The following is an 18,223-nucleotide window of genomic DNA, read 5'->3' as shown; positions in this document are numbered from 1 at the left end:
TCTATGGCTTGGGTGGCTGGAGTTCTTCAGGCCTTCCTCTGACACTGCCTAATTTAGAGGTCCTGGATGGCAGGGAGTTCGGCCCCAGTGATGTAATGTTAGTCTCTTAGCAGAGAATCGTGTCCATCAGGAACAACAAAGATGACACGGTGTACTCTCCCTTTAACAACCACCTGGAGTCAGCATATTCCTTTTGTGTCATGGTCTATCCATTATTTGCCTTCATTGGCACTGTCTTTTTGTGTATCTGTAGCATTTCTGTCATTGCTTTGATTAAGTTTGCTTTAGCCCCAGTATCTAGTTTAAATTCATGTCCCACTAACCTGTAGTGGTACTATCCATTTGTCCTCCAATACTGCATTTACCTTTGTCTGTTGAGTATTTTCTTTAACCATTTACACTCGTGGGAATTGGCCTGTGTTTATAGTGCTAAATTTAAATGTTTCTTACAGAAAGAATATGAAAAGCATATGCACAACCATGGTAGCAATTGAAAGGGAACAGTTTGGAGAGTATGGGAAAATTATTAGACCAGAGGTGAGGACACAACAGTTCACCTGACTCAAGACTGAATCCAAACATTACACTGTTGATTTCATGTGCATTTGACAGTTACTATACTTTGACGCATTTGTGGATACATTCAGTAACATGATAAGAATATACCTGTGGGGTAGGTGACACATAAGACAAACAAACCTTCCAGTTCTCTGCTGCCAATGACTGGAACGAACAACAAAAATCTGAAACTGGAAACACTTATCTCCCTCACTAGCTTTAAGCACCAGCTGTCAGAGCAGCTCACAGATTACTGCACCTGTACATAGCCCATCTATAATTTAGCCCAAACAACTACCTCTTCCCCTACTGTATTTATTTATTTATTTTGCTCCTTTGCACCACATAATTTCTATTTCTACTTTGCACATTCTTCCACTGCAAATCTACCATTCCAGTGTTTTACTTGCTATATTGTATTTACTTCGCCACCATGGCCTTTTTTTGCTTTTACCTCCCTTATCTCACATAATTTGCTCACATTGTATATAGACTTATTTTATACTGTATTATTGACTGTATGTTTGTTTTACTCCATGTGTAACTGTGTTGTTGTATGTGTCGAACTGCTTTGCTTTATCTTGGCCAGGTCGCAGTTGTAAATGAGAACTTGTTCTCAACTTGCCTACCTGGTTAAATAAAGGTGAAATAAAATAAAAATAAAAATGAGACAAATAAATGACAAGGGTTTCAGTGAGAGGACTAGCTGGTGTCTCCAAGTGGCCACAAAACTCTCCAAAGTGTGCACAGTTCCTAAGTAATTTCAATGCACTTTTATGACTCAAAGAAGAGGCTTCAACTATAAGCTGCTTTTATTTAGCTCTCCTAGCTGTGCCATTGAGGAACTAGAGCAAGCACACTTGTAGTTTTTTGGTTTGGAACACAACCCTGAATCCATACCATCACACAATTACTGTTGTTGTTTACGCAATCCAGAAACGGTCCATTGTAAATTGCAATCTGGGACAGGTAGCATCATTTGAAAGCTTGTTCTATTGCCAACAGTTACAAAACACGATATTACAGTGTTAGGTTTTCACATTGCAATTGAGGGAAGTTGATTATAATTTGTGTGCATAGTCATGTGTGCATTCAGTTGTCTATGTTTGTCATAGACTCATTCTGTTCAGAACAACTCAGGGTATGACGCCATGTCATCTTGTAACTGTACATAAAACATAGTGATCATAAACATTGACAGTGTACATGACATGAGTTTTATGATATGGAAATGTAAAGTGCACATTTGGTGTTTGGCTTGCTTTTATGAAATCAAAGCAGTATATATTATAATCCTCAACGTCTCATATTTCAAAATACATAGAGTCCTCTTAATTTACAGCATTTCCCTCACTCAGACAACAAAAAGTTGTCCAATTAGCGGGAGGGATAGGGGCATCTTCTTGTCACGCGAGGTCCTCAAGTTTAGAACAGCTGTCAGTTAAAAACCTATACAGCGCTCTGAAACGCAGAGCCAGAGCTCTGACGTCATATACAGTATAGCATGTTACTATACAGCCACTGCGTTCCGATTTGTGCCATTTTCAACCCATGTACGAGTGTAAAGGGCTACAGGCCCAGTGCAGTCAAAAACGTGATTTTCCTGTGTTTTATATACATTTCCACGCTATGAAGTTGGAATAATACTGTGAAATTGTGAAAATTATGATCATGCCCTTTTAGTGTAAGAGCTGTTTTTAAAGACTGCCTGAAATGTCAGCCTGTTTTGGCAGTAAATTGGTTAATAGGCCATAAGAAAGAGAGTTCCAAACCAGCTAGTTTTCCGTTTTCCCCTCGCTACTCAGACCACTCGCAGACAGTCCTAGCAAAATTCTTGCTTAAATTGCTCTTTGTTAAGAAGCAATTTTATTTTTTTGGCAATTTTAATTGAAAACAATCACAGTAATTGTTACCAAGAAATTATTAATTGTTGAAATAGAAACGGTTGCATTAGACCTTTACCTGAGGACTGCGCATTCTGTCATTGTCACATTTTCTCCTTTCTGTTGCAAAGGGATTTTTTCCTTAACATTTTGTGCATTGTTTACCAAAGATCGAGCATTGCCTTGGCTGATTCTAAAGACCAAAGGGTTTGCAGCTAAATGTGCCTTCCTCCTGCTGTTTTGTCATTGCTGTCCACTCTTTCTTTCCTTTTGATACAGCTCTGACGGCCACTTTTCTCATTGACTGCTGCTGCATTCAAAAGTCTTTGCGCGCTACTGAGCTAGATCACTTGCATGGCATATTTTTACAGCATCCTCTTAATTAATTTCAGTTTACCTTAGTAGCCTTTCGCTGACTTTATTGTCATCGATACCAAATTACACTCTGGTCACAAATCATTGGATATTTAAGATCAGGTTTGCGCTTTTCAGCTTCAGATCTGTGGAAAGACATCAAAAGTCTTTGATTGTTGCTGTATCAGTGAACAAAACATCACTCTCCTCCAGTTGAGTCGTCTGCATTAGCAAATGCAGATGTGTTGAAGACTTTGACGACTTGTGGCCCTGCTATTGTCAGTAGAAACATTGTTTTCCTTGCATCCGGTTTTTTTCTCTCGTCCTGATGGCTGCCATGTACTGCTGGAAATGCTGTTAGAAAGTTATCCAATTGCAGTCGACATTTTCCGTGAGTTGTAGCAATGTCGTATCGATGAGTAGTATCAATGTCGAGTTTTACAAAGTTAAACAGAGACCGGTACCAAAAAAGTGCCTTCAGAAAGTATTCATACCCCTTGAATTATTCCACATTTTGTTGTGTTACAGCCTGAATTAAAAATGGATGAAAAAAAGAAAAAAAATGTCACCCATCTACATACAATAAGCCATAATGACAAAGTGAAAACATGTTTTCAGAAAATGTTACAAATGTATTAAATGAAATACAGAAATATCTCATTGACATACTGTAAATATTCATAACCCTGAGTCTGTTGGCACCGATTACAGCTGCTTTTCTGGGCAATTCTCTAAGAGTTTAGCACACCTGGATTGTACATTTTCCCATTGTTTTTTTCAAAAGGCAAGTTTATGTCAAACTGTAACTCGGTCACTCAGGAACATTCAATGTCTTCTTGGTAAGCAACTTGTGTTTTAGGTTATTGTCTTGCTGAAAGGTGAATTAATCACCTAGTGTTTGGTGGAAAGCAAACTGAACCCGGTTTTCCTCTAGGAACTTGCCTGTGCTTAGCTCCATTCCATTTCATTTTTGTCCTATAAAACTCCCCAGTCCTTAACAATTACAAGAATACACATAACATGATACAGCCACCACTATGCTTGAAAATATGGAGTGGTAATCAGTAATGTTTTGAATTGGATTTACCCCAAACATAACACTTTGTATTCAGGACAAAAAGTTCATTTCTTTACAACATTTTTTTTGCTATATTACTTTAGTGCTTGGTTGCAAACAGGATGCATGTTTTAGAATATTTTCTTTTCACTTTGTAAATTACTCCACAATTAGTATTCTGGTGTAATTACAATGTTGTTGATCCATCCTTAGTTTTCTCCTATCACAGCCATTAAACTCTGTAACTTTTTTAAAGGCATCATTGGCCTGAGGGACCTTACAGATAATTGTATGTGTGGGATAAAAAAGTAATGTTCAACACTATTATTGCACACAGAGCGAGTCCATGCAACTTATTATGTGACTTGTACATTTTTACTACTGAACTTATTTAGGCTTGCCATAACGGGGTTGAATAGTTAGTGACTGCAGATATTTCAGCTTTTCATTTTTTATGAATTTGTAAAAAATTCCACTTTGAAATGATGGGATATTGTGTGTAGGCCAGTGAAGAGAAATCTAAATGTAATCAATTTTAAATTTATGGCTGTAAACACAACAAAATGTGAAAAAAGTCGAGGGGTGTGAATACTTTCTGAAGGCACTGTAATGTTAATCAGGTTTCAATAAGAAAGCATACTCTTAATGAACAGCTAGCTTGTGCTATTCATTTTTTATTTATTAAAGTTTAGTGTTTACATGACCTTTCAACTTTTGTAAAGCACTGCTGTTGTTCAATACCAATTATACTGCTCACACTTAGTGGTAGAATAACAAATTGCAAGATAATTGCATATCATTACAACTTTCTGTTCATATTTCATTGTAGTGAAATTATGAAGAACTTTCTAGTGACTATGCAAAAGCATACAAAAACATTGTCCCCCCTTTCCCCAATATGTCATAACTTTTTTTAATTGAACCTTTATTTAACTAGGCAAGTCAGTTAACAACAAATTCGTATTTACAATGACAGCCTACACCAGCCAAATTCAGACAACGCTGGGCCAATTGTGCACCACCCTATGGGACTCCCAATCACAGCCGTTTGTGATACAGCCTGGGTTCAAACCAGGGTGTCTTTAGTGACACCTCTAGCACTGAGATGCAGCGCCTTAGACCGCTGCGCCACTCAGGAGCCCATGACATTTACATAGAATCTATATGATCTAGTGTCAAAAGGTTAACTTGAGAAGTTTCAGGGATCCAATGACAATGTTACTAAAAAATGTATGTTATCACTGCATTTAGAAGAGCCCAAAAAGAAGACTGCCAGAGAGGAGAAAGAGGTGAAAAAGGAGACTAAACATTTGAAGAAGAAAGTTATCCATGACTTTTTCAACAAGAACGGTAAAGCCTGCTTTGTTTATTTGTGTGAAATGTCAAATCTTTGGGGTTTGTAGGCTAAGTGATAACTTATACAGTTAAAAGTAAAATGTCAAGCATGTGAGTTATGTATATTTGGGTAACTTTGGATTTAAAATATCACATATTTTATGTTAGTCTACAATACATAACACAAATATTGTAATTTCCAGATAGAAACTGGAAAGTTTATTAACATGACTCAATCACGCTTTAATTAAAGTTGTGGTGGAACCCAAGAAGAAGGTGGACAAAAAGGTGAAGGAGACAAAGGAGGATGTTGAGTCAACTCTTTGGAAATCTGGTATGCCACTGTTATTTTTTGTTACATATCTTTGTAACCCCATTGAGCATGTCATTTAAAGCAGGAATGCGCAGGTCGTGAGCGACGCTGTGCTGCCTCGACTTCTTGTGTCGTGTTTTTACATCAAACGGAAACAAGGGCATTGAGCCCTGAGCTGCCTTGGACTGGTCTTCTGTGCAAGGTTTTTTCTTTTTTTAAATTTAATTTAACCTTTATTTAACTAGGCAAGTCAGTTAGGAACAAATTCTTATTTACAATGACGGCCAAACCCGGACGACTCTGGGCCAATTGTGCACTGCCCTATTGAACTCCCAATCATGGTCGGATGTGATACAGCCTAGATTCAAACCAGGGACTGTAGTGTCACCTCTTGCACTGAGATGCAGTGCCTTAGACCGCTGCGCCACTCGGGAGCAAAAAAAAACATTTGCGTTAAATCCTGCCTACTCGAATGACCCTGCTGCCGTGGCCCCAAACTTGCAAGCTAGCTAACTTTACAGCCACCAGAAACAAACGCAGAGCAGACAAAGCCAACAAGCTAGCTAACATGTTTGCAGATAAACTGCCCTTGTAGCAGGGACAAAAGAAACAAGCATCATTCACAGTTCTGAATCAACTCGATCCCCAAAAATAGTGCAACTGATTTCCTTATATGAACTCTAACTCCGTAAAGTCTTTGAAATTGTTGCATGTTGCGTTTATATTTTTGGTCAATGTAGTTGAAATAAAGGCATTGGGCATCTTTGGGAATTCTGTAGTATAGCTACATGATGCTATCGTTACATTCCTTTGAGTACAAAACATTCCGAATACAGAAGATGTTAGCTTGCTGGATAAGTAGCTGTATTAGCTGGCTTGAACTTTGAACACACTAAGGCTAGCAGGCTAAAAACACAACCAAACACTTACCTACCAGTCTATTAGAACGGTAGCCATTTCGGCGTCACTCTGTCACGGCCATTAAAAGGAGAGGACCAAGGTGCAGCATGGTGAGCGTACATTTTCTTTTATTGAATAAAAATGACGCCAAACAAAACAATAAACACTACAAAAACAAACCGTGAAGCTCAAAGGCAAAGTGCCCTAAACAAAGTCAACTTCCCACAAAGACAGGTGGGAAAAAAGGCTACATAAGTATGGTTCCCAATCAGAGACAACGATAGACAGCTGTCCGTGATTGAGAACCATACCCGGCCAAAACATAGAAATATAAAATCATAGAAAAACAAAACATAGAATGCCCACCCCAAATCACACCCTGACCAAACCAAAAAGAGACATTAAAAGAATCTCTAAGGTCAGGGCGTGACACACTCTTCCACCTTTGAAAATGTATTTAAACGTAAACATTTGCAGTCTTTTCCGGCTTATTTTTCTCTTTTGGGGTAGAGTTGATTGAGATCCAAGAACCGAGAACGATGCTTGTTTATTTTTGTCCCTGCTACAGTTTATTTGTAAACAAGTTCACTAGTTTGTCTGCTTTGTCTGCTCTATGTTTATTTCTGGCAGCTATAACTTTAACTAGCTTGCAAGTGACTTTCAATTCCGCTCCGGGACCATGGCAGCAGGGACATTTGAGTATGCTGGATTTAACGCAAAGACACACCTTGCCCAGAAGGCCAGCCCAAGGTGGCTCATGGCTCAACCCTCTTTTTTTCTTTCAAAGTGAAAACACTACACAAGAAGTGGGGCGACATAGGGTAGCCCATGACCTATGGATTCTTGCTTTAAATTACAGTACTTTAGTTAAATGTTAAATGTTTTGTCTTCAAAAACCCTCCATGGCTTTGCATGCATGTAAGTCGTAATTTACATGATAAACTGAACCCATTATCTGATACACAATAATACACAACGTAACAGTGGTCTGCCAAGAAATGTAAAATGTTTTTTGAATGAAATGGCCCTTAAGAACATTAAACACAAAATTTAAGTTCCAGTTCTTAAATGTCCTGAGTGCTTTGCTGTCGAGTACAGTATCATGTTGCACCAAGTTGGATGTATTCTAACAACCCATGCAATGGCTTAGCATAAAAGCAAGTAATTACTGACATGTGAAACTGAATGAATCCATTATCTAATATTGCATTGCCTTTGTTTTCAGACGATGAATCCAAGAACCATGTCAAGGTGGTGAAGACAAAAGAGTCCACCATGAAAAAAGAACATATTGATGTTAATAAAGAAGGTAATGGCTATTACGGGACAGGTAAAACTAGTCTGTTATTCGAAAAAAACAAAAAAATAAGGTACCTAACATTAGGAGATGTTACACCTCAAATTCATAGACATTCATATTCATAGGACTGACAGTCCATGTTATACACCGTTTTAACCTTTTTGAAGATTGTAGATTGTTTAAATTCTTGTTGGTGGTAAACAATAAATACAGTATGTACATATTCTTATTCCATCCATTTACTTAGATTTGTGTGCATTAGGTAGTTGTTGTGGAATTGTTAGATTACTTGTTGATATTGCTGCACTGTCAGAACTAGATGCACAAGCATTTTGCTACATTCGCAATAACATCTGCTAACCATGTGTATGTGACCAATACAATTTGATTTGATTTGATGGGATGTGGGTAAATATCAGAAATGGAAAGGACTGTAGTTTTAAGATGCTAGTGGTTCAGCAACTGAAAAGTATTCTTTATACCGGTAAAACTTAATTTGATCTATAAGACATAACACAAGTAGCCTTGTACAAGCCAAGGCTTGTGTGAGCCGAAACGTCTGATGGGAGCAGGACAAAACAATGTAACCATTCTCAAATTCATAGACAGAGCAAAGGATGCAAAGACTGACCATCCATGATATCAAAATGATCGTTTTAACCATGTTTTGAGGCTATATAGTGTTTGTTTACATTTACTTTGTTTACAAACATTGGAGTAAAACAAGCTTATATTTGGGGTCTGATGGGGTACGACAGTTGAACTAAGCTCATAAGGAATTTATGAGTTATCCTCTTAAACTCTGACACCCTTTGGTAGCATTTGATCAACAACGTATAATATTGTAAACTACCCTCCTACAAACACAATATTCCGTTTTTTTACATTTTGGGAGTGGTCCCCCCAATTTTCTCCATGTTGGGGAATAAGAGATTTGAAAGTGTAGGTTTGAAATAAAATGTAGCCAAATACCGTTCCAATGGTGGCGCTCTAAACATACACAAAATCCCATAGAAACACAGCCATATTAAAAGCGCAGGGCTTGTGCAACGTCCCATGCCTTCATTTTTTTTGTCTTACAGGAAGGATATACAGTGCCTGAATACCGATATACAGTATTCAGACCCCTTGACTTTTTCACATTTTTGTTACGCTACAGTCTTGTTCTAAAATGGATTAAATCGTTTTTTCCCTAATCAATCTACACAGAATACCCCATAATGACAAAGGAAAAACTGGTTTTTAGAAATGCTTGCTAATTTATTAAAACTTCATTTATAAAACAACCTGAAATATCACATTTACATAAGACTTCTTGGATATGACGCTACAAGTTTGGCACATCTGTTTCTCCAATTCTTCTCTGCAGAATCTCTCAAGCCCTGTCAGGTTGGATGGGGAGCGTAGCTGCAGAGCTTTTTTCAGGTCTCTCCAGAGATGTTCGATCAGGTTCAAGTCCTGGATCTGGTTGGGCCAATCAAGGACATTCAGAGACTTGTCCCGAAGGTGAACCTTCGCCCCAGTCTGAGGTCATGGATCTCTGTACTTTGTTATGTTCATCTTTGCCTCGATCCTGACTAGTCTCCCAGTTGATTTCCGCTGAAAAACATCCCCACAGCATGATGCTGCCACCACCATGCTTCACCATAGGGATGGTGCAGGTTTCCTCCAGACGTGACGCTTGGCATTCAGTCCAAAGAGTCCAATCTTGGTTTCATCAGAACAGAGAATCTTGTTTATCATGGTCTCAGAGTGCTTTATGTGCCTTTTGGAAAACTCCAAGCTGGCTGTCATGTGCCTTTATCTGAGGAGTGGCTTCCATCTGGCCACTCTACCATAAAGGCCTGTTTGGTGGAGTGCTACAGAGATATCTGTCCTTATGGAAGGTTCTCCCATCTCTACAGAGGAGCTCTAGAGCTCTGTCAGAGTGACCATCGTCTTCTTGGTCACCTCCCTGACCAAGGCCCTTCTCCCTCGATTGCTCAGTTTGGCCGTGTGGCCAGCTCTTGGAAGAGTCTTGAGGGATCCAAACTTCTTCAATTTAAGAATGATGGAGGCCATAGTGTTCTTGTGGACCTTCAATGCTGCAGAAATATTTTGGTACCCTTCCCATGATCTGTGCCTTGACACAATCCTGTCTCAGAGCTCTACGAACAATTCCTTCGACCTATTGCCTTTTTTTTGCTCTGACATACACTGCTGACATGCACTGCTATTTCACAGTGAACAAATTGACAACAGACTCGCTTATGGGGAAGGACATTCAACAAGCACAGCACTTACACAAATGACTGATGATTGGCTAAGAGAAATTGATGATAAAAAGGTTGTGGGGGCTTTTTTGTTAGACTTCAGTGTGACTTTTGACAATTTTCGCCTAAAAGTAAATTTTTGGGTAAATAAGACACGGACAGGTGAGGAAACTTCAAACTAATTTTCCCATTCACTTTTCCTATTGTAAGTGAATGACGGCGCATGTGGATGTTGTCGAACGTCGAAACTGAAACCTGAACTAAAGACCTCGGTTTAAAAGCTGACAATGTTTTTATATACTTTTATTTTATTTTGAATCCTGCGGCTCTGTTGGGCTAAATTGCTGTGAGTGCTGCTATCTGTCCAGGGATCCTGCCAGATTCCGTATAGGGGAAGAGACGCGAAAGACCAGCTAGCTTAGCTGGCTCTGAGGGCTCAAATGGAGGCCGCTATTGAACGTTTCCAACGTTTGTTCCGGGAAAATGTGAAACACGTTGACTTTCAATGTAGCAACTGCTTGCTTGCGGAGTACTACAGGAGCAAAGTAGCTACTCTTAGCAAGCAAGTAGAACACCTACATAAGCTAATGGGGAACCCACGCCCGCCTACTTTTCTTTTTCTTCCACCCCAGTAGCTAGATGCCGCTCTGGTCTGGTGGAAGTTTCGTTGCCATGTCGGCTCTCCACAGCCGACTGGCCGGTGCTAGGCAGGGTTCCATCCCCGAAGGGATCTCCTCCTTCCCTGGAGAACGGAGCTGTTCTCGGCCCAACCAACCAGCCATGGAGGTACGTCACTCGCCGAGGAAGTTGAAGAAGGTGTCCTCTGGCAACGGGGGTCTTCATGGAGATGTTGAGCCCAGAACTGACACAGACCAGAAACAGCTTTGCCGCCCTGGATCCAGAGGTTCCGGCGCCTTCATCCGTGGTGGCTTCACAATCAAGATCGGATCCGGAGGTATGTGCTTCTTCGTCCTCGGCTCTGTCTCCCTCTCTGGTGGCTTCTATCTCGGGTTCCTGACCGTGAGGCTGCCTGAGAGACCGGTCCATTCAACATCAACAGCTGTCATCATAGGCAGTTCTATGGTGAGAAACATCTCGGTCCCCAAGGCAAAAACCCTGTGCTACACAGGAGCACGAGTACAGGACATAACAAGGCTGCTTCTGTCTGTTCTACCACTGATGCCGGGAGCTGACGCTGTCGTAGTCCATGTTGGGTCAAACGATATCAGGAGGGCTAGTTCGGGAATATATGAAAATGGAAGAACTGATTTTAGCATTAAAAGACTCCAAAAAACGACCAATAATTTCAGGTCCAGTACCATTGTTGGGCCGCAAGTGTGAAAGATTCAGCAGACTGCTGGCATTACACATCTGGCTAAAAGACTACTGTAGCTCTGCTGGAGTCACTTTTATTGATAACTTTGACACCTTCTGGAAACAGAAGATACTCTACAGGAATGACGGAGTCCATCCAAATAATCTTGGCTCCTGTACTCTGTCCACTCAAGGCTCAAGGCTGCGTTGAAACAATGACTGGTAAATGATCCAAGACCAGCCCAGTTAATCCCTACCATTGTGACAATGAGTCGTCATAATGCTGCATCAAATGTACATGATCTTAGGGGCATTGGCAAACACAATGTAAGTAATTTAAATGATGTTCCCCAAATTGCAACAAATACATCTGTTTATCCTAACAAAAGCCTATCAAATATAATCCAGTTAGAATCAGCAATTCCCCAGGGTATCTGTTTAGGCCCCTTGCTTTTACATTTTTTTACTAACGACATATCACTGACTTCGAGTAAAGCCAGAGTTTCTATGTATGCGGATGACTCAATGCTATACATGTCAGCTACTACAGTGACTGAAATGACTGCAACACTCAAGAAAGAGCTGCAGTTATTTCCAGAGTGGGTGGCAAGGAATAAGTTAGCCCTAACATCTCACAGCAAGAACTGGCAAATCTGGTGCAATCCATAAGGAGGAGAAGCACTGCAGTACTTAATGCAGCTGGTGGCCACACCAGATACTGACTGTTACTTTTGATTTTGACCCCCCCCCCCCCCCCCCCCCTTTGTTCAAGGACACATTATTCAATTACTGCTAGTCACATGTCTGTGGAACTTGTTCAGTTGATGTCTCAGTTGTTGAATCTTGTTATCTTCATACAAATATTTACAGATGTTAAGTTTGCTGAAAATAAACGCAGTGAGAGGATGTTTCTTTTTTTTGCTGAGTAAGTACAAATACAAATACAAAGTACAGTGCCCAAAAAATCAGCTCAAAGTTTAACAGATTATTTTCTTAAAAAATTATATCATTCATCATTGCACCTTTAACTGTATGTCTTTCTAGATAAGAGTGTCTGCTAAATGACAAAAATGTAAATGTATACATTTTATTTAGATTTATTAGCGTTAAGCCACAATCTTTAATTCAGTTTTCAGTCAAACGACAGCCCTGTCACTTGCTAAAAAGTTGAGGAATTTGGCTGGAGAAATGTATTCAAATATTTTGAAGCCATATATTGATAGTTAAAAAAAATATTGTTTACAGCCAATTGAGTTAAACATTTTCTGCATTAATTAATTGGTAGGTATAATGAACTGAAATTACCATTGAACAGAAATTAATATTGTAGATTGTAGATTGCTTAAACTTTCAAAGCTTATGTGACACCGTAAGCAGCTGGTTAGAGCAAGCATAGAGCATAGAAATTACTACTAATGAATTGGGCATCTTGCTGTATTCGTGTGTTATTTTTTAGGACTGATACTAGGTGGAATATACTTGCCCTGTAACACCAACACATGGTATATCGCATTTTGACAGCTATAAATATGTTAAATAGCCTTTAAATTAATGTTACTGTTATGTCGTTTTTGTCACATTTTGCAGGCAAAAAGAAACCTGTCAAAGAGATGAAGGAAGAAAAGACAGCTAAACTACCAGACAAAAAAGTAAAGGTAAAAAAAACAGGTAAAATATTATTCTGACTCATTCTTGACTTGGACATTTTCAACATAGAAATCTGCATTGGATGAAGTCTAATACATGAATATTGTGTAACACTACTCTACTGTTCTTGTGTATTTCTAATAGAACTTGAGGTTCTAAAGGAGGAGGCTAAGCTGGTGACTGTTATGAAAGGTAACCAATTTGTTCATCTTTAACTTATATTCACTGCTCCATATACATTGCTCTTTTCCATGACATAGACTAACCAGGTGAATTCTATGATCCCTTATTGATGTCACTTGTTAAGCCCACTTCAATCAGTGTATGAAGGGGGGGAGTCAGTTTAAATAAGGATCTTTAAACCTTGAGATAATTAAGACATGGATTGTGTATGTGTGCAATTCAGAGTATCACGTTTGAAGGTAAGACCCAGGTGCAGACAGTGTCGGAGTAACAAATGTTTATGAAATCGAACACGGGCAGGCAAAGGTACAAGGTGGCAGACAGGCTCAGGGTTAGGTCAGGCAGAGGTCGGTAATCCAGAGTAGTGGGCAAAGTTACAGGACGGCAGACAGGCTCATGGTCACAGCAGGCAGAAAGGTCAAAACCGGGAAAACTAGAAAACAGGCACTATAGACAAGACAGGAGAAAGGGGGAAACCATTGGTAGGTTTGATGATCAAAATGAACTGGCACCAGACAAACAGAGAACACAGGTATATATACACAGGGGATAATAGGGAAGCTGTGAGACACCTGGAGGGGGGTGGAGACAATCACAAAGACAGGTGAATCTGATCAGGATGTGATACAGAGTGTAAATGGCCAAGAGAAAAGTGCCTTTGAAAGGGGTATGGTGGTATGTGCCAGGTGCCAGGCGCACCGGTTTGTGTCAAGAACTGCAACGTTGCTGGGTTTTTCATGCTCAGTTTCCCGTGTGTGTCAAGAATTGTCCACCACCCAAAGGACATCCAGCCAACTTGACACAACTATGGGAAGCATTGGAGTCAGCATGGGCCAGCATCCTGTGGAATGCTTTCGACAACATGTGGAGTCCATGCCCCGACGGATTGAGGCTGTTTTAAGAGCAACTCAATATTAGGAAGGTGTTCCTAATGTTTGGCATACTCAGTGTATATGTTCTGCATATGTATGCTACTGTATTCTTGACCAAAGTTTTAAAAAGTCAGGAACACAAAAGATGGTATTTTCCACAGGTACATGTTTTATGTCGCTAAACAATATTTGGTGTGCCGGAGTCTGGCGCAGCAGTAACGCTCACAACTCTGGACCACACATTCCCCGATGAAAATGCCTCTGCTTGGCCAACTGTCTGTGCCCTTCTTACCTATTCCTCCTCCTCCATTGTCTATTCCTATCTCACATCCTACTATCCTATCAAATTGCATTGTTTGCACTGTAACCTGTTAGTTCATATGCCTTGACAACGTGATACATAAACATTTATAAAAATTAAACAACGGGATATATAGGCCTAAGGCTGAATAAATTCAACCACACCTTTGTTTCATCACAAAACCAGACGGCAACATTTGTCCAGTGAAGTCCACAAAACATGTTGTATGTAACAAACAGTTACATGACCTACAGCATGGTCAAGTAAGTTAATGTGAAACCACAAGTCCAAATCCCTATCTCCATCTATGGCTAATATAGGAAAGGGATTTTAGCTAGCTAGCTAGCCACAGGAGTAAAAAATGACAATGTGACGTGATTGGTGTGAAGCCAAATCCAAACTGGCTTCCCTTGACACTTTTTTTGTGTGCCAGGACCATTCACAGCTGAGCTCACTCAGTTTAGCTCAATGCTGATTGGCTATTATTTTACACTTTTTTTTATCAAGGGAGGCCAAATGCTCGTTGGCTTCCTGTGCATTCAATGCTACGGGGAACAATAGTGTCATACTCTTTTTGACCAGACTGCATCAGATAGATGGGCTACACATACTGAGACAGAGTGGGCGCTGTTTCGTTCGCTCTGATACTTTCTCCGGTGAGATACATTCAGCCTCTTGCGAATTGAAGTACATTTAAGAAACACAGAGAGACTAAATCAAAACAAAATTTATTGATCAATTTTTTGGGGAAGCCTGGCATCCAGGTTGCTACAGAGAAGGTCAAACCAGCTCCTGTAAAGCAAGGTCAATTATTAGTTCTTTGACATCTACAATCCAAACAATTATGATATTATCACATATGGTCTAGTTGCATTAAAGGTTAAAGAAAATATCCAGCAATGTGTTACAATAAGTAGCAGGGAGACTTCTGACACAAGACGAGTATTTACATTTTAGCAGACAGCATTCAGGAGCAATTAGGGTTAAGTGCCTTGCTTAAGGGCACATTGTCAGATTTTGCACCTAGTTGGCTCAGGGATTCAAACCAGCAACCTTTTGATTACTGGCCCTATGCTCTTAACTGCTACCACAAAGCAAGATGTCAGTCTCATAACTATTTGTTTGTCACACAGCAATCACATTGCACAAGAGTGGAGAGAAAGGTGACTCCCTTTACAGAGGGTCAAACTATCAACAAACTATAAACTGCATCTCTGTTGATGGAACAACCTGATAGAGTCAGGTTAGGGATTATGGCAATAAGGGTTAAGGTTAGGGCGAGGTTTAGGTTTATTAACTACACTTTAACACTTTTGTCTACAGTAAGTAGGCCTATTTTTGTACCACAGAGTGTACTGTATTTATTTCTCAAACAATGTTTTATTTTACTCAGATTGAATTGCAGTCTGAACTTTTGCAGTAAATTGTCTTGTTCTTATTTGATTTAGAGCCAAAGGAAGCTAAGGAGCAAGCCAAACCAGAAGCTACCAAAAAAGGTACAGATATGATTGTTTTTGTTGCATCAAATGTATAATAGCGCAGTTCCTGAGATTAATGTTGTGTCTCATCCAATGATTGTTTTAGAAGCTGAAGTTCCCAAAGAACAGACCAAAGCAGCTACATCAAAGAAAGGTGCAAAGTATTCTTTGTTTACCACAGAACACTTTTTCACACTGAGCTAAGTCAACCTACAGTATACTGGGCTGGCCAAGATACACATCAACCATAGTTGCTGGAACTGTGCTGGAAAGGACAATGTGAAAAGAAAATATCTGAACGAATACAGTATGTTTTGGCTTGGCCCTATAGTCTGAATCAGGTAAGACTGTAATGTATGATACTATAGCGGCAGGTAGCCTAGCAGAGCGTTGGGCCAGTAACCAAAAGGTTGCTGGTTTGAGACACCGAGCTGAAGAGGTGAAAAATCTGTGCAATGCACTTAACCTTAACCCTTTTGCTCTGGATAAGAGGGTGTGCTAAATGACAAAAATTTATTATTTTTTATATTTTTTATTCTGATTTAGATACTGGAGCAAAAGAACAGGCCAAACTACCTCCAGCAAAGAAAGGTGTCAAATTAATTTTTGAATTGTTATTTTTCCATTTATTCCAATAATAAGTATGCCTATGTCTCTGTTTATGCTATTTATTAAAAGTTATATCAATATCTTATTTTAAAGACTTAGAAGCTGAATTTTCTAAAGAAAAGGCCAAACCAACTCTTGAAAATAAAAGTTACCTTACTTTAACAGAGGAGACAGAGACATAGGTCTCTTTTCCAAATGTTCCCTGTATAATACAATATGAATACACACACACACACACACACATATACACAAATATATACATATATATATATATACAGGTATATACATACACAGCGCATTCGGAAAGTATTCAGGCCCCTTAACTGTTTCCACATTTTGTTACATTACAGCCTTATTCATCAATCTACACACAATACCCCATAATGGCAAAGCAAAAACAGGTTTTTAGAATTTTTTTCTAATTTATATATATTTTGTTAGAAATATCACATTTACGTAAGTATTCAGACCCTTTACTTAGTACTTTGTTAAAGCGCCTTTGGCAGCGATTACAGCCTCGAGTCTTATTGGGCATGACGCTACAAGCTTGGCACAAGCTGTATTTGGGGAGTTTCTCCCATTCTTCTCTGCAGATCCTCTCAAGCTCTGTCAGGTTGGATGCGGAGCATTGCTGCACAGCTATTTTCACGTCTCTCCAGAGATGTTCAATCGGGTTCAATTCTGGGCTCTGGCTGGGCCACTCAAGGACATTCAGAGACTTGTCCTGAAGCCACTCCTGCTTTTGTCTTGGCTGTGTGCTCAGGGCCGTTGTCCTGTTGGAAGTTGAACCTTCTTCCCAGTCTGAGCTTCTAAGTGCTCTGGAGGAAGATTTCATCAAGGATCTCTCTGTACTTTGTTCCGTTCATCTTTGCCTTAACCCTGACTAGTCTCCCAGTCCCTGACGCTGAAAACATCCCTACAGCATGATGCTGCCACCACCATGCTTCACCTTAGGGATAGCGACATGATTCCTCAAGATGTGACACTTGGCATTTGGGCCAAAGAGTTCAAGAATCTTGTTTCTCATGGTCTGAGAGTATTTAGCTGCCTTTTGGCAAACTCCAAGCGGGCTGTCATGTTCCTTTTACTGAGGAGTGGCTTACGTCTGGCCACTCTACCATAAAGGCTTGCTTGGTGGAGTGCTGCAGAGGTTCTCCCATCTCCACAGAAGAACTCCAGAGCTCTGTCAGAGTGACCATCGGGTTCTTGGTCACCTCCCTGACCAAGGCCCTTCTCCCCCGATTGCTCAGTTTGGCTGGGTGGCCAGCTCTAGGAAGAGTCTTGGTGGTTACAAACTTCTTCCATTTGAGAATAATGGAAGCCTCTGTGTTCTTGGGGACCTTCAATGCTGCAGAACTGTTTTGGTACCCTTCCCCAGATCTGTGCCTCGACACAATCCTGTCTCGAACCTCTACGGACAACTCCTTCAACCTCATGGCTTGGTTTTTGGTCTGACATGCACTGTCAACTGTGGGACCTTATATAGACAAAGGTGTACCTTTCCAAATCATGTCCAATCAACTGAATATACCACGGATGGACTCCAATCAAGGTGTACAGTAGAAACAGCTCAAGGATTATCAATGGATGCAGCTCAGCTCAATTTCGAGTCTCATAGCAAAGGGTCTGCATGCTGTAAATAACGTATTTCTGTTTTTTATTTAAAATAAAAAACCTGTTTTCACTTTGTCATTATGGGGTATTATGTGTAGATTGCAGAGGATTTTTACAAATGTAATCCATTTTAGAATAAGGCTTTAACGTAAACAAAACGTGGAAGAAGTCAAATGGTCTGAATACTTTCCGAAGGCACTGTATATGCACATATTAAAATACTATCAAAAGAAACAATGTATTTAGACTTTTT

At 39.9% G+C, this 18,223-nt stretch overlaps 1 protein-coding gene across 1 annotated transcript in view; it reads left to right on the top strand.

The window, feature by feature from the left end:
• The window catches only part of LOC120025097 (vicilin-like seed storage protein At2g18540), a 49,882-nt gene that overhangs the window by 28,353 nt on the left and 3,306 nt on the right, over positions 1-18,223 (top strand). The window contains exons 4-10 of the mRNA XM_038969529.1: positions 5,104-5,202; positions 5,441-5,521; positions 7,626-7,709; positions 12,854-12,934; positions 13,058-13,105; positions 15,718-15,765; positions 15,854-15,901. Coding sequence (XP_038825457.1) covers positions 5,104-5,202; positions 5,441-5,521; positions 7,626-7,709; positions 12,854-12,934; positions 13,058-13,105; positions 15,718-15,765; positions 15,854-15,901 — 489 coding nt within the window. The remainder of the gene's footprint in view (positions 1-5,103; positions 5,203-5,440; positions 5,522-7,625; positions 7,710-12,853; positions 12,935-13,057; positions 13,106-15,717; positions 15,766-15,853; positions 15,902-18,223) is intronic.

This window comes from Salvelinus namaycush, chromosome 30 (assembly GCF_016432855.1).
Source record: "Salvelinus namaycush isolate Seneca chromosome 30, SaNama_1.0, whole genome shotgun sequence".
NCBI lineage: Eukaryota > Metazoa > Chordata > Actinopteri > Salmoniformes > Salmonidae > Salvelinus > Salvelinus namaycush.
The sequence above is the reverse complement of the archived record's forward strand: the minus strand, read 5'-3'. Positions and strand labels throughout refer to the sequence as shown.